At 38.7% G+C, this 14,980-nt stretch overlaps 1 protein-coding gene across 5 annotated transcripts; it reads left to right on the top strand.

The window, feature by feature from the left end:
- Positions 1-25: 25 nt before the first annotated feature.
- On the top strand, positions 26-14,929 carry IKZF5 (IKAROS family zinc finger 5). 5 transcript variants are annotated; one of them, XM_011365446.2, is made up of 6 exons: positions 26-180; positions 1,861-2,009; positions 2,668-2,759; positions 7,114-7,304; positions 9,274-9,456; positions 10,664-14,929. In XM_011365446.2, exons 4-6 carry the CDS (start codon positions 7,172-7,174, stop codon positions 11,608-11,610), a joined length of 1,263 nt encoding a protein of 420 aa, XP_011363748.1. In that variant the 5' UTR covers positions 26-180; positions 1,861-2,009; positions 2,668-2,759; positions 7,114-7,171; the 3' UTR covers positions 11,611-14,929. The 5 variants fall into 5 exon arrangements, with proteins under 5 accessions (XP_011363748.1, XP_011363746.1, XP_011363745.1 ...); XM_011365444.2 differs by lacking the exon at positions 2,668-2,759 and having other exon boundaries at positions 7,129-7,304; XM_011365443.2 differs by lacking the exon at positions 2,668-2,759.
- Positions 14,930-14,980: the final 51 nt, after the last annotated feature.

Here is a 14,980-nt window from a genome sequence, read left to right as displayed (position 1 = left end):
CTTCGCTTTTGCTTTACTTCCTGCTCACGCGAGACTTGGGTAAGGCAGCGGGGCGGGAAGGGAGTCGGAGACGCACCAAACATGGCGGCGACGGTGGCGGCGACGAAGACAGTGGCAGCGACGGCGACGGCAGCGGCGTTGAAGAAGTCGGTAGAGATTATTCGGTGCAGTTGTCAGGTGGTAAGTCTCAGGCTGCCGGCTCGGACGGCGGCGACACGGCCGAGCAGGACGGTTAAGAAGGAGCGGTGGGAGGGAGATGAGAGCTGGGTTCGCTGATCCGCTGACCCCGCCCAGGACTCAGCCCCGGCGGAGGGTCGGGCGTGGTCCATGGGTCGGTGGGGTTACGACCCAGGACCTTCCTGCTCCGAGTGCGGAGGGTGCGGTGTCTGTGGCCCCGGAGTCCCGCGGGAGCGGCGCCTGCGGTTGCAGCGCCGCGGGCAGGGGCTTGAAGGCTCTGGGGTGGGGAGCTGCCTCTGGTTCTGACAGGTGGTCAAGCCCGGGGCTCTCCGAGGTTTGCGTCTTCTCCGGGACCCAGGTTCTAGGAATCAGGCGAGGCGCAAGTCTCCTAGGTGTTCCGAACCCTGGTGAAGACGCCGCCCCGACGCCAGTCCCGGGCGACTTGCTGGGAGGAGGACTTTTAAAACCCGCGTCTTTTATCTGTTTCTGCTCAGATCCGTTTTTACTGCTTGTGCACTCTTAGTTTTGGGGAGATGTGAGGTTTGGGGAGGACTTTGCAGCAAAAGAACTGTTCGGGTTCACCAAGGGTTTAAGTCTCTTAATAAACTGGAGTGAGAGTAGCCAAGCCGTGCACCTAGTAAGTGTTCGGTAACTATATTCTGAATTGCTTCTGAATTGAAGTTAAACTACTTCCAACTGTCACTAAACACTGGCCCATTTAGTGTCAGAATGCAAAAGAAGTTGAAATATAAGCGCATTAAACTGAGATCTAAAGAAATTCAGTTTAGAAGAAACAAAACTTGTTTAAGCCAACTTTTTAAATGTCTGGACTAACAGCTTTAAAATTCTAGTTTATTTGATTAAACACATCTGCAGATTAATATAATCTTGAGAATTCGTTAAAGCGAATTGAGATGTTTGATGTATTTTTGCCCCTAGGGGTCCAAAGTATTTCCCAGAAAACCCTGAGCGTTTTGCTTTGAGATAAAAAGGAAAATAAAAGTGGGAATCCAGATGTGCCCTCACTGGGTGTGCGTGATGGGTTGTTTTTTTTTTTTAAAGCCCTTTCCTACAAATGTTTCCCCTAGTGCAAGGGCCCCCAACCTCTCCCCCCCGCGCCCCGCGCCCCTGGACCGGTACCCGTGGCCTGTTAGGAACCGGGCTGCACAGCAGGAGGTGACCGGCGGATGAGAGCGAAATTTTCTCTGTATTTGCAGCCCGTCCTCAGCGCTTGATCACCGCCTCAGCTCCACCTCAGATCATCAGGCATTAGAGGCTCATAGGAGCACTGGTCCCTGGTGCCAGAAAAGTTGGGAAACACTGCCCTAGTGCCTTTTTTTATACAATTATAGGTGTTCTGCCTGACCCTTTAAGAAGTGTAATATATGAACAAATGAAATTAATAACTTGAATTTAGAAAGACATTAAAAATTTTACCAAAAATGAAACCTTATGAAATCCACTGGTTGAAAATAACAGCGGTTTCACTAATGCATGTTATTCTTTGGTGATTCTTTGGAGCTTTTGTTGAAGTGACTCTTGCTTTGTTCTTTGATTATTTGTTAGCTTAGTTTCCTGGGAACGGTAAAATTGGTACAAGTTATTTTATGAGCTTATTAAACCTGTAGATGCTAATTAAATTTTTGTCAAAGGTTTTCATTTGTGCTGTGCTCTTCTTTGCAGACCTCTGTATGGCTTTTCAATTTTAGTTGAAATTCCCTCCATGGCCTTTTGGAGTCCCTTGGTGTGTCTCCAGAGTAAATTTCACTTACTCTACATTTCATCCATGTTGGAGTGGCAAGAAAAAGGAGGAACTGATTTGGGGTGACAAGGTTAGATTGTGTAACTCCACTTTTGGATTTCTTCTAACTTGTACTTATGTTTTACTTTTACATTATGTTTTCTGATTTCTCAAAGCCTCATAATGCCCCTTTTTGCCTTCAAAGAGTTTGTTTGACAGTTCTGTAGCCAGAGGAAATGTGTTCTAATTCTCTTTGAAGGTCCATGTTATTCTCTACACAAACAAGCTTCGTCAGACTTCTCCATTGATATATATCCTATGGCACAGTAAACCTTTTAGTGACCATAATTATTTGACTCTAAAAGTAAACACACCTGTTGAACCGCAATCACTTTATGTATATAGGCCTTCCTAACCTCCCAATTCAGTTACTGTATAAGTAGTTAGTTGCTAAGTATTCTACCTTATGATTGATTAATGACCCTTCTCAAAAATTCTGGGTGAATAAAATAGATTCTACTATTTCCTAATCATGTTATTCTCAAAATTCTCCTATACCTTATAAGAAAGATAGACTTTGGAAGGAAGGTAGATTAACGAGCCTCTTCTGGTTCTTATATTACCTCTATTTGATAGTTGTGGTTATCTTGTAAGTTGCATCATGATGCCTCTGTATTGTTAGCTACTGATTAAGAGATATTCTCTGTGTGCGTGTGTATTGATCAACAACTTCCCGTTTATAATATGAGATTGAAGAAGAAAAATCAGAGGACTTCATACAAATAAATCCTTGAGCAGAAGCTAAAGAAAAGTCAGAATAGTTACAGTTATCTGCTTAAAGGTAAAGAGGTTATCATGTTCTTTTAGAATATCAAAGCTTATTTCTCAAATACTTCTTTCCTTTGCTAGCACGAGTGGCCTCCGGTTGTTTTGTAAGAACCTTATTTTTGAGCCTTGAATGGATAATTTGGGAGAAGCTAGTGGCATAAAAAGAATTTATGTATATTTTAGCCAGTTCCTATATAGACATGTAGCTATATATACCCCATGGACACTACACTAGACCCAGTTTAATTTTAATCAGAGTACTCACAGGGAGGACTCATGTTTTACTGTATCATGAATGATAATTATAAAGTGTGGGAAAAATTCTTCTCTTTGGTTGATAAAATTAGATGTCAGTTAGAGAAAGAGTAAATCAGGCTTAGAGTACACCACCCAAATCTATAATAAAAGTGGAGAACTCTTAAATATGTCTCTTTCTGATGACATAATTTTACACACTGAAATTTGGTGTAATTTTTTTGGCTAACAAGCGCCAAGGTATTGAATTCATGGCTAATAGAAAAGATGCTTTCAATAAAAACATTATAATTTGCTGATTTCCTAAAGATGGCATTTTTATGGTTTTAAAATTTATCAGTGTCTTAGAGGCATCTCCAGATATCAGGTAATATATGAAGTTCTTAGATTAAACTTTTAGTCCTGACACAATTAATTACTTTATTAAAAACAGAAAGATGGCTTGGACATAAAATCTGTATTTTGATATCAGGAAGCTTTTTGTAGTTTCAGAACCATTGTTCATTTTCTAGTTAGAAATACTGACTTGAGATGGAGAAACCTAGGTCTTACCAAAGATTTAGGCACCTTTCATCCGTAATTGTTCTAGGGACTAGAGCTCTGCAGGGGAGCGCGTGTGCGTGTGTGCGTGCGTGTAGGTGGGTGGGTGGGAAGGAGAGGGGGGAGAGAATCAGAAAGCAGGGGAAGAGGTTTGAGGTTTCAAACCATATCAATATATTTAAAACATTCATTTAAGAATTGATTCTTTCATGTTTACAACGTTTTCTTCCATTGGCATCCCTTGTTTTTGGTTTTGTTTTTTTTTTTAAGTCCATCATGCATTATGATTGAAAATCAGCACACAATTTATGGCAGAGAAGTCAGTGAAATTTATAATGTGACAGCGTGATAATAGCCAAGACTGTCAAAATGTGTCAGCCATTCTCTCTAATTAGGCTCATTTGTGTTCTTAAAAGTATCATTTTCTTCGGCTTGCTTACTGGCAGTTTCCTGCGTTTTTTTCTGCATTGTCACATGTTGTACTGTAGCAGTGTTATACTTTCTCATCAGGATTTGGTAAGATTTATCTGGCTTATTGAAGCCTATCAAAGTACATTCAGATATTTTCCAGTGGAAACATATCAGTTTTCATAGGAACTTTTGGCTAGAAGTAATGCTAAGCTACCATGTAAATACTTGGATTCCTTTCTCAATTTTAACTTTTACAGTTAGAACAGAGACAAGTTATAGGGCTTTGCAGCTTTTACAATTTAAAAAACGATGTCCCAGATCATCATCATCTTTTTCTGATCTCATATCTCCCAATCCTCAGTTTTTATTTCTTTTTTCCTTTTTTTTTATTGTGGGGGCCTCTACCTCTAGTACTATGTTGAATAGCAGTAGTAATAGCAAGCATTCTTGTCTTGTTCTTGATTCTAAAGGCAAGGCACCTAAATTTTCTCCATTAATTGATGTAGATTTTTGGAAGATTATCCTTTATTATCTTCTGTTTTCTTGCACCTAGTGTTGCTGTTGATATCCCATATCAATCTTGATTGTTTTTCCTATGTGGGTGGACTGCCTTTTCTCTCCAGAAAGTTTTGTATAATTCTCTTTGTGTTTGAGGTTTTTAAATTTCACAGTAATGTGTCTAAGTGTCATTTTATTATCATATATTCTATTTTACACTGTCAGTCTGAAAGAGATTTTTAATTCTGGAAATTTCTTGATCATTATTTTTTTAAAGAAACATTTCTCTTGTTTATTCTTCTCTTTCTGGAACTCATTCTACACCTCTGTCTGCTATATATTTCTTACTTTTACATGTATATTTTAGAATTCTCCCACCCCTGTGTGTTTTGAGTCTCTTTTTTCCTCCTTTGTTTTATTGAGATATAACCTTACACTGTTCCTGATCCTATTCTTAGTAATCTTTTTCACTGGAGCTGACTGGCTCACGTTATTTTTTTCCTAACCAAAGGGCAAATTTGAAAAGACAGCTCATCAGTAGAATTGACTATAGTTACAAAACAAATAGTAGTACAATAATTAGGACACAGAGAGAACCAGTTTAAACATGCAAAGATAGGAAAAAGTAACTGAAACAAACTTGTTCAGAAACCAACAATGATTCATAAGGTTGAGAAAGCAGAGCCAGACAACAGCAAGTGATTTAAAGAGGAAGCCTTTAGGAGTAATATAAGAGATGAGTTTGGGAGATTACAAACTGGGATATCGAATTAATGTACTGAGGTAGGCCATGTTTGTTTCACTGTAACTGAGGAACAGATATGTAAAGTGGTTACATAAGATGGTCAATTGATGAACCGATTTTAAAAAAGGGAAAAAACATTGAATCTGAGACAGTGACGAGTATCTTGATCCAGAGTATGACCATGGATAGCCACTATTGTCTGAGAACATACTAAATGCTACACATGTTGCGACGTAGTTGTAAAACTTACAACAGCGCTGCAAGTTGCTATCAACCCATTTTATAAAAGAAACTAAAGCTGGGAGAAGCCCCTGTTCAGATTCTTAAAGCCAGTTAAGTTTGAGCTAATACCATAACATTCTGTTCATCCAGAGGATAGACTTCCAGTAGCCCCAATCTAGAAAACAGTGAAAAGAGGTAGTAATAATAATAATACCTTTTAAAACTCCTAGGCAGCTTCTAAGAAGGGAGGAAAGGAACTGTTCACAAATCTTTCATTAAGAAAAGTGAGAATTTGGTCACTTGCAGGTCCTTATTTGGCTGTGTTCAAGATAAGGAACAAATTAGATTCCAGGAGAGGGGAAGACAAGAAATACTAACCGTCTGTCACTCTGGGGCCTTTCCCGAGGGAAAGCGGAAGGCTGTGCTCTTCCTCGGCCCCTAGGCTGTCACTGCGCAGCTGGGCCGTGCCCTGACACAGCGCTGCAGCGGTGACGTCGACGGGGCTTGGTCTGTTTCCAGGAGATTTATAGTTAAGTCGATTAAAATTGAAGTTTGGGGTCTTAAAAGGTTGGTCAATCAAGGTTTTGTTAATTGGAAATGTGCTTTTATGGAGCCCTCTCATTTCACAAGCTTTTGTCTTTGCATAAAATTTTTTTTACCAGAAGAAAAGACTTTTTGCCTCATGGGTGCTAAACTTCCTAATTTTGTTCTTACTAGAAAAATTTTTGGTGCTTTGATTTGTGATTTGAGCCATAAAGCTATATGAGGACCAGTTCAGTTTGTGATTACAATATCTCCCATGACACTTCCCCTGTGTCAGCATCAGGGATTTTCTTACTTTGCTCATTTCCCTCCCATTCTCAGAGTGGGTGGCGTGATGGGTGGTGGTGGAGGTGGTGATTTGGATTGCTAGGGCAGGGGTTGGGCAACTATGGCCCGTAGGCCAAACCAGACTCAGTGTTTATGTAAAGCTTCTTTGAAACACAGCCACACTCATTCGTTTATGTACTATATACAGCTGCTTTTAGCTACAATGAGAGTTGAGTAGTCTTGAGAGACTACATGACCTGCAAAGCCTGAAGTATTCACTGTTTGGCCTTTTATGGAAAAATTTGCTACCCTTGTCCTAGATCACCTATTTCTAAAGTGACCCCTGTGACTGAAGAGCCTTTGCTGTCCATAGGGTGGTCACTAGCCATATGTATCTATTTCAATTTAAATTAATTAATTAAAATTTAAGACTCAGGTCATTGGTAGTAGCCACATTTCAAATGCTCAGTAGCTACATGCGGCTAGTAGCAGCTGTATTGGAGACTGTAGATATGTAATATGTCCATCATCCAGAAAATTCTGACAGCCAGACTGAGCCACTTGGTTCTGTCTACTGTCTCCACTGATAATCCCTACTCATGAGCCTGTTTCTTTCATCTGGACTTATATTCTCTTTTTTTTTTTCCTGTCTGTAATTTCTTTCAATCCTCTAAGACTTAAGTTTGAATCTCAGTTTATTTAAATATTAAACATATTAATTTTTCACCATTTTTATATGTTCCTAGTTCACCAGGAAGAATACACAATATTTAAAGGCAGAGACTATGTTCTCTGATGCTTTGCATAATGCCTTACACACAATAATCTTTGTCACTGTTGTTTTAATACATACAGGATCTCCCTAAATAGTGTAAAATTATTTCAGTTTTTTCCCCCTTAGGTATAACGAACTGAAAAATTAAAAAAAAAAAAAAAAGGCAAAGATGGGTGAAAAGAAACCAGAGCCTTTGGACTTCGTGAAGGATTTCCAGGAATACCTGACTCAGCAGACCCATCACGTGAACATGATTTCTGGATCAGTTAGTGGGGACAAAGAAGCAGAGTCTCTTCAGGGAGGTAGACTCATCTTAATACTATTAAATAATTCACTTTTTATAAATATATTAATGTTTGTGTATAGTTATCCATACTGTGAAGACTGTTATTCACTAATGGGAATCATCCCAGTTTTTTTCTTAAAACAATACAAGGTTGGTTTTTTTCTTTCTTTAAACATGTCAGATTTTTGCTGAGGGAGACTCCCCAAGAGCTTGGCATGGTCTGGAGCTGCTTTCTGGTCTTGTCGGAAGACTAGGGGTTCTAAATACCCTTCCCATCGTCCAGGTTCTGTCAGCTAACAGTGGACACGGGGAATCCACAGGGGTCAAGCCTCAGCTTCACTACATAAAAGATGCAGCCATTAGGAAGTCTGGAGCAGACCTAAGACAGAATGGGGGTTTGCATTCCTTCCCTATTAAAATGAAGAAAGGCTGGCCACGTGTACCCGTTGGGCGGGGGAGAAGAACTAGAGTAGAGAAAGCAGTGGCCCACTGCCGATACACTGTCGCTATTTTGCTTACCACACACACTGGAATTTATTTGTGAAACTAAGTCAGTGGTCTGCAAACTGTAGCCTGTGGGCCCCATCTGGACTGCTGTTTTTGTATGACCTGCAAGCTAAGAGTGGTTTCTACATTTAAAAATGGTTGGAAAAAAATCAAAAGAATAATGTCCTAACACATGAAAATTATGAAATTCAAGGTTCAGTATCTATAACATTTTATTGAAACACAGCCATACTTAATTTACATATTTTCTGTAGCTGTTTTTGTGCTACAACAGCAGAGTTGAGTAGTTGTGATAGAAACCATATGGTCCCCAAAGCCTAAAGTATTTACTGTCTGACCCTTACAGGACAAGCTGGCCTGACCTAGATGGTCTCTGGCCTGGCAGTCTGCAGGCCAGCAGCAGAGGCCCAGGAGCTTGTTAGAAGTGCAAACTGTCAGGCCTCACCCCACATCTGCAGAATCGATCTGTATTTTAAAATGAGCTCTCCAGCTGATTAATATATACATTAAATTTGGGGAGTCATTGGCATTGGAAAGCAGTGAGAGAGGGGGACAGTGAACCTTGCCCCCGCCCCCCTCAACGCAGTGGCATCGTTGGATGTTAGCCTTGCATCAACCAGCAGAATCACTTATCTTCTGGTGAGGGGCGGCTGAAACGGTTCTGGCGGAGGGTCACTTAAATTGTTCACAGCAGCAGTGCTGCATCCTGGGGATGGAGTAGAGGTGCTTTCCCCTTGAAGCTGTGGGACTAACACTCCAGTGTGCAGATCCCTGGACCAGGATTCAAGAGACCAGGGTTGTAGCCCCACTGTTGCTGGTTTTCCTGATTATGAGCACTTGCCCGTTTGGTTTATCTATACAGAGAAGTAGCTGGCTTAGATTAAAAGCAAAGAGCCAATCGTGTATCTTTTAGCTTTCAAATTCTTACAGTTCTAACATTCAGAGGATCAGATACAATATTTTCCTTTATGTGCTTAATTATTAGGATTTTAAGGTCCTAAATGCAACCCAGAATCTAGGACATATGTATCAACTGAGAGGGACAGTGCAAAGCTCAACATTAATTACTTTAGGCTAAAGAAAATGGAGTTAAGATTTTGGGGAGATTTTCATGACTTCCAAGTATATTTGTAGAAGTGTCTAGAATTCTAAACATGTGTATCCATGCCATCACTCTTTACTCTCCTCTGTCTCCTCACCTGTCAAATAAGGATAATACCCAGTTTTTTTTAAAAAAAGCATATCGAGGACGCATAAAGTTGTAAATAATTTGAGATCTCCCTAAAAAAGGGTTCTTATAAATAGAAGACTTTTTGTATAAAGATATCCTCGGTTTGTAAAGTCTGTATTATTTTACAAATTTAACTTTTAAGCTAAGTAAACTATCAATTTACGAAAGATTTTCTACCTCTTAAGACAAGAAGGCTATATTGAGTTGATTCTGAGATGCATAATTTCTTTTGCTGTACCGTTTATAGCTGGAACAGATGGTGATCAAAATGGACTCGATCACCCATCTGTTGAAGTTTCCCTGGATGAAAACTCAGGAATGTTAGTAGACGGGTTTGAAAGGACCTTCGATGGGAAGCTCAAGTGTCGGTATTGCAACTATGCCAGCAAAGGAACAGCCCGGCTTATTGAACATATTAGAATCCACACAGGTAATGGAGAAGTGGCTGGAGAAGGCATTTCTTTAGGGGCAGGAGACAGGCCAAGGAAGTTCTAATAGTTAAAAATGAAGGTTAATATAAAGTTTGAATAAATGGGGACGTTACTCCATTTTTACAAAGCAACAGCATAACATACAAACAGGAAGTGAGACCCTTTGTAGAGCTTCCCCTTCCTTAGCCATCTTTCTTGATCCACATGTCTCAACATGTCTGCTTCTCAGGCTGGGCAGGTTAATGCTGAAGGCAATACGAAGTGATAAAACGTTTTCATCTTTATCCTTACTGAGCACGTTCCATGTGCAGACTGGGGAAGAGGTTTCTCTATAGTTGCAGACTCCAGTGCAAGTCCTCACACCTCACCTCAGCCATCCGTTCTGCTGCGAAAGCCGCCTAACTACGCCTGGTCCTGGCCTAACACCAGTCAGGTGTCCCTCCTGTGTGTGCCACAGTGGCTTCCCACGCTGTGTTGTGTTGGCCTGAAAATCCCTCGAGTACAGGGATTGTCGGTGCCGTGTTTGTGCCTCTGCAGCCTAACAGGGCATGTGACACATAGTAGGTGCTCAGTACTTAATTGTCAAATGAGTGACTCCACATCTCATATTCCAGATATTTATTTTACATTTTTGGCCATCTTAAACTAACAGTACTAACAATGTCCCTTATGGCAACTGAAGAGGAGGAAGGTAGAGGTGAAGCTGGCGATTTTGCATAACTCGTACTCTGACTAGCAAGCCCATTTCAATTTTGAACTTTCTATTTGATAAAAGGACTTCTTAAAAGTATTTTACATTTTCCTGAGGAAGAAGTGTGTGTGCCGTGTACAAACACGAATAAGGGTTTGTGTACAGATATATACATGAACATATAACTGGGGCATACTTTTGATAAAATCACTATTATGTAGAGAATATTACTATCAATTGTGCTATTCTTTCCTCAAATGCTAGTTGAAGCCATAACAATTTTTACACTATATTGACTAATAGGATATATCTGTACCTCAGACGGTTGCTGATGAGGTCTAAGCAAATTCATTTGCAGGTTTCTTTACAAATTTGAATAATCTTTTGTGCAAATGTGAATTTCTGAAAAGCACTTTCTTTTTGATCAATTCCAAATCTAATGAATGGACAAAATGTGAATCTTTTCATAAATGAGCTACTCTTGCAGTTTCTCTCCCATTTTGCTTTTTAAACAGGTGAGAAACCTCATAGATGTCACTTATGTCCATTTGCATCTGCTTATGAGCGTCATCTGGAAGCCCATATGCGTTCCCACACAGGAGAAAAACCGTACAAATGTGAATTATGTTCCTTCCGCTGCAGCGATAGAAGTAACCTGTCCCATCATCGAAGGCGCAAGCATAAAATGGTACCGATTAAAGGTACTAGGTCTTCCTTAGGCAGCAAGAAAATGTGGGGTGTTTTACAGAAGAAAACAAGCAATCTGGGCTATAGCAGAAGAGCACTCATCAACTTGAGTCCACCTTCTATGGTGGTTCAGAAGCCAGACTACCTTAACGATTTCACTCATGAAATCCCGAACATCCAGACTGACTCCTATGAAAGTATGGCGAAAACCACATCAACTGGTGGTGGCCTTCCAAGAGACCCCCAAGAACTCCTGGTTGATAACCCTTTAAATCAGCTCTCCACTCTGGCAGGACAGTTGTCCAGTTTGCCACCTGAAAACCAGAACCCCGCATCCCCGGACGTAGTGCCGTGCGCTGACGAGAAGCCATTCATGCTGCAGCAGCCCCCTGCCCAGGCCGCAGTGTCCGCCGCGCCAGTGAGTGTCCCTCACAGCTCCTCCCCCACCAGCCCCGAACCTCGGCCGACCCACAGTCAGAGGAACTACAGCCCCGTGGCGGGTCCAAGCAGCGAACCGAGTGCCCACACGAGTACGCCTAGCATAGGAAACAGCCAGCCAAGTACTCCGGCTCCGACCCTGCCGGTCCAGGACCCGCAGCTTCTGCACCACTGCCAGCACTGTGACATGTACTTTGCCGACAACATCCTTTACACCATTCACATGGGATGTCATGGGTATGAAAATCCTTTTCAGTGTAACATATGTGGATGCAAATGTAAAAACAAGTATGATTTTGCCTGTCATTTTGCAAGAGGGCAGCATAACCAGCACTGATGGGAAACAATCACAGGACGCTTCATGTGGCTTTGCCTTTTGTGTTTCATAGTTTTATGTTTTTTTTGAGGGGGGGTCCATCCCTAATAAGATGTCTGCTAATTTAAAGTTTATACATTATATTTATAAAAAACAAATTTGACAATGGAAACAAAATTTTTTCCTTTTTTTCGTAAAATTCTAGTCAGGGTCACTTAGGTGTTAGAACATTTGGACACACTGGTGTCTATTTTTTCCTTTTAGTTAGACATTTGAGAATTGAAGTGCAATCTTAATCTTACAGGTATTCATTTCAATTTCCCACATTTATAGTCCATAAAAACGTCAAAGCTCATCGATAATGTATATATTGATATTTCAATATATACACTGCAGCTAGATTTTATTTCTGCCATATCTCAAAATAAATTATTTTCTCTTACAAAATCTGTTACAATTTATTTCATTGTTGAGTAGAGGGATTGCCTTTAAAATTGATCTCAATTGAAAGTACTGCTTCGTTCACATGGTTTAAGTTGAATTAGTAAAGCTAAATTGATAATAGTAAAGCTATTTCAGTGTAAGTAAACCTTACTCTTTTCCATAAGGGGCACTGTAAAACAATTAATTGTTTTGAAATTAAAGTTATAAAAACATGAGATAAAACTTCTGAAAAGAAATGAACTTAAGGCTTTACATTAAATGGAACTTAATATTTAAAATACCTGTTTACTCGATTTCTAGTTTAAACACGTCAATTTTCCATCAGATTCTTTTCTAGATTATTTTAAAAACCACAGGTAATACATGAGAACGTGAGAAATGTCAGAGGATTATCTATGAAGATGCCTTTTTTCCCTTTTGAAACTTTCATTTAAATCCTTCATTCTGACGTTATTAATGTCAGGTGAGGTTGACTAAGAATCTGTTATTCGTCCTATTCCTTTGATGACCAAAGAGGTACAGTGGAAGTCATCCATCTTATTCCTAGGAAATGCTCTCCTTAGGAAAAAAAAAAATCTCTGAAGTTTTCTTTTCCTGCCTTATATCCATTTATTGTCCATAATTTCCCCCCAAAGGTGGGTATAAAAACATATGGAAAAATGTGATGGCGAAGTAATATTTAAAAAACTGAGAACATATATCCAAAATGAATTCCGGTCTCCTCTTCAGAATTGGCCATTTAAAATATTTTGTGTGAATTCATGTTGTAACACGTATTTGCAGTTTTATCAGTCTTTCCTGTACAGTGACAAAACTATACGGAAACTGTGATTAGTAGGAAAGGATACAAAAATGTGAAAATAGATATAAAATGCATTTAAGCATGGTATTTATTTACAAAAATAAGACTTGCTAAATCGAGTAATTTTGAATAGGAGGCTACTGTTTATGTTTTGTGTCATAACTAGGTTACTCTGAAGAGAGCTTGGTCAAACAATAAAACATTATTACTAACTGTTGGTTTTTGTGTACTTTGCAAAGATTTTAATTTTAATTTGGTTCAAAGCTTCTCTGAGAGTGTTACTAATTGGCTTCATAAAAAAATGTCCTAACTAACTATTAAGCATTTATTGACCAAAAAGGACCACTACTGTTACAATAAAGAAAAGGGGAAATACAGTGTATGTCCACATAAATAAACCCTTAAGTGCCAAGTTCCTGGATCTTCTGCCCTCCCAAATGCTGGAAAGCCATTAAAACGAGCTCTTGTGGTTTAAGATCCAATCTAAACTAATCTCAATTGCATTGTTCAAAGAAGTAGCATCTCAAAGAGTCTCTCCGAACAACCATACCTCTCTTCCTTGTCAAATCTGAGGCTTGTGCATCTAAAATTCTACAGTCCTGTTCTGCTCTGTTGCTTAAATTGCTCACTGCTCAGATCGGTTCTAGTGCAGCCATTCCCAGATGTATAACTCGGCTGCAGTATTTATTTATTGCCAGAAACAGGCTGCTGTCATTTGTAAACTTTTGTGATTACTTTTTCCCTCTCACTTCTATTTTATTCTTCAAATAAAAGCAATACCCAAAATAGAACATGAAAAATTTCATTCAATAAAGAGGAAGAATTCTTAAAACCAGTAGATTAACTCTCTATTCTGGGCCAAATAGTGACAAATAAATACCTTTTTTTCCTGACAAAGAAAAATATTTTGAAGGTGCATTTTAAACATAGAAAAAAATTTTTTCATAATTACAAACTAGAATGAATGATACTAACTTTCCTGTGACTTAAAGAGCACAGTAGGTATTCCAAAGGTGTCAATGCTTGAAAGCTACAATGCTAAATGCACTAAAAAGGTTTGGAAGCAAATCTACCTTAGAAACTTCTTTAGTATTGTATTTTTTAAGAGATTTAAGATTTTATTTAAATTTTCAGTGAGTTAAATTCTGTATTTGGAAAGATGTTAGTATCCTTCATTAAGTACTAAATGCATTTGTCCCATTTTACTTTTCATCAACTATTTTATAGAATGAGTTGTTGGGAAAAGTTTAACATGCACTATTTATAGTACTTTGCTGTTAACAGGCAATGTTCTGAAACTAAATTTATTTTTGTTCAGTGAACATAAGTTTAGATTTTTAAAGTTGGTAGATGATTTATCTCCACTAATATTTTTTTAAGAAACTGTGAAGAGATTAATAGGGAATAATTTTATTTCAGATTTTACTAATATAGTATATAGCTACAACTTCTTGAAATTCAAGTTGAAATAAAAGGCTAGACTTTTACTTTAAAAAAATTCCATTGGATATTTTCCAGTGCTATTTCATTTTAGAAATGTGTTTGCCATTCATCTGCAGAATTGTTTAACAAAGGGAATATTACTAAAGAAATGTTCAGAGAGAAACCTCATTTTAAGTTCTACAAAAATATTTATCAAATGGATGTATTATTTTTAAAAAATTCCCTGCTAAGGACTTTTTCATTCTATAGTCTTAGAGGATATGTGATTTCTAGAACTTGTTTTTGTCAATATGTACTTTGATGTAAAGAATGTATTTTGTATGCCAAACTTAAAGCTCAAGTATGGTTGCAAAACACTATATTGTTTAGGAGTTCCAGGGAGCCGTTTAATGCTGAAATAACCATACCTAGTATGTAGTTCACTTTGTGAAAGCTTTGCTTTTGTAATATATAAATAAAAATATAACACTTTCTAATGATCTCGATTTTTCTTTTTGAAAACTAGGATCCAATTAGTTCTTTAGTTTTTTTCCAGCAAGTAAAATATTTAAAAAAAAAACTTATGGTTTCATGAGTTTGAATTTGCAGAATGCCTTGCCCATGAGAAAATCTATCACATAAGTGACAAATAAAAACAGCTCCGTACACCTGCGTTTTGTCTCCTTTCGCGTTATCTGCTTTATTTAAGAACCATGCATTGTG

This window comes from Pteropus vampyrus, unplaced genomic scaffold, assembly GCF_000151845.1.
Source record: "Pteropus vampyrus isolate Shadow unplaced genomic scaffold, Pvam_2.0 Scaffold111, whole genome shotgun sequence".
NCBI classification, from domain to species: domain Eukaryota; kingdom Metazoa; phylum Chordata; class Mammalia; order Chiroptera; family Pteropodidae; genus Pteropus; species Pteropus vampyrus.
The sequence above is the reverse complement of the archived record's forward strand: the minus strand, read 5'-3'. Positions and strand labels throughout refer to the sequence as shown.

Coding starts and splice junctions, on each gene's coding strand:
- IKZF5 (XM_011365444.2), top strand. CDS start 7,172: ATGGGTGAAAAGAAACCAGAGCCTTTGGACTTCGTGAAGGATTTCCAG. Junction 7,305..9,273: donor AGCAGAGTCTCTTCAGGGAG/GTAGACTCATCT, acceptor TACCGTTTATAG/CTGGAACAGATGGTGATCAA. Junction 9,457..10,663: donor ACATATTAGAATCCACACAG/GTAATGGAGAAG, acceptor CTTTTTAAACAG/GTGAGAAACCTCATAGATGT.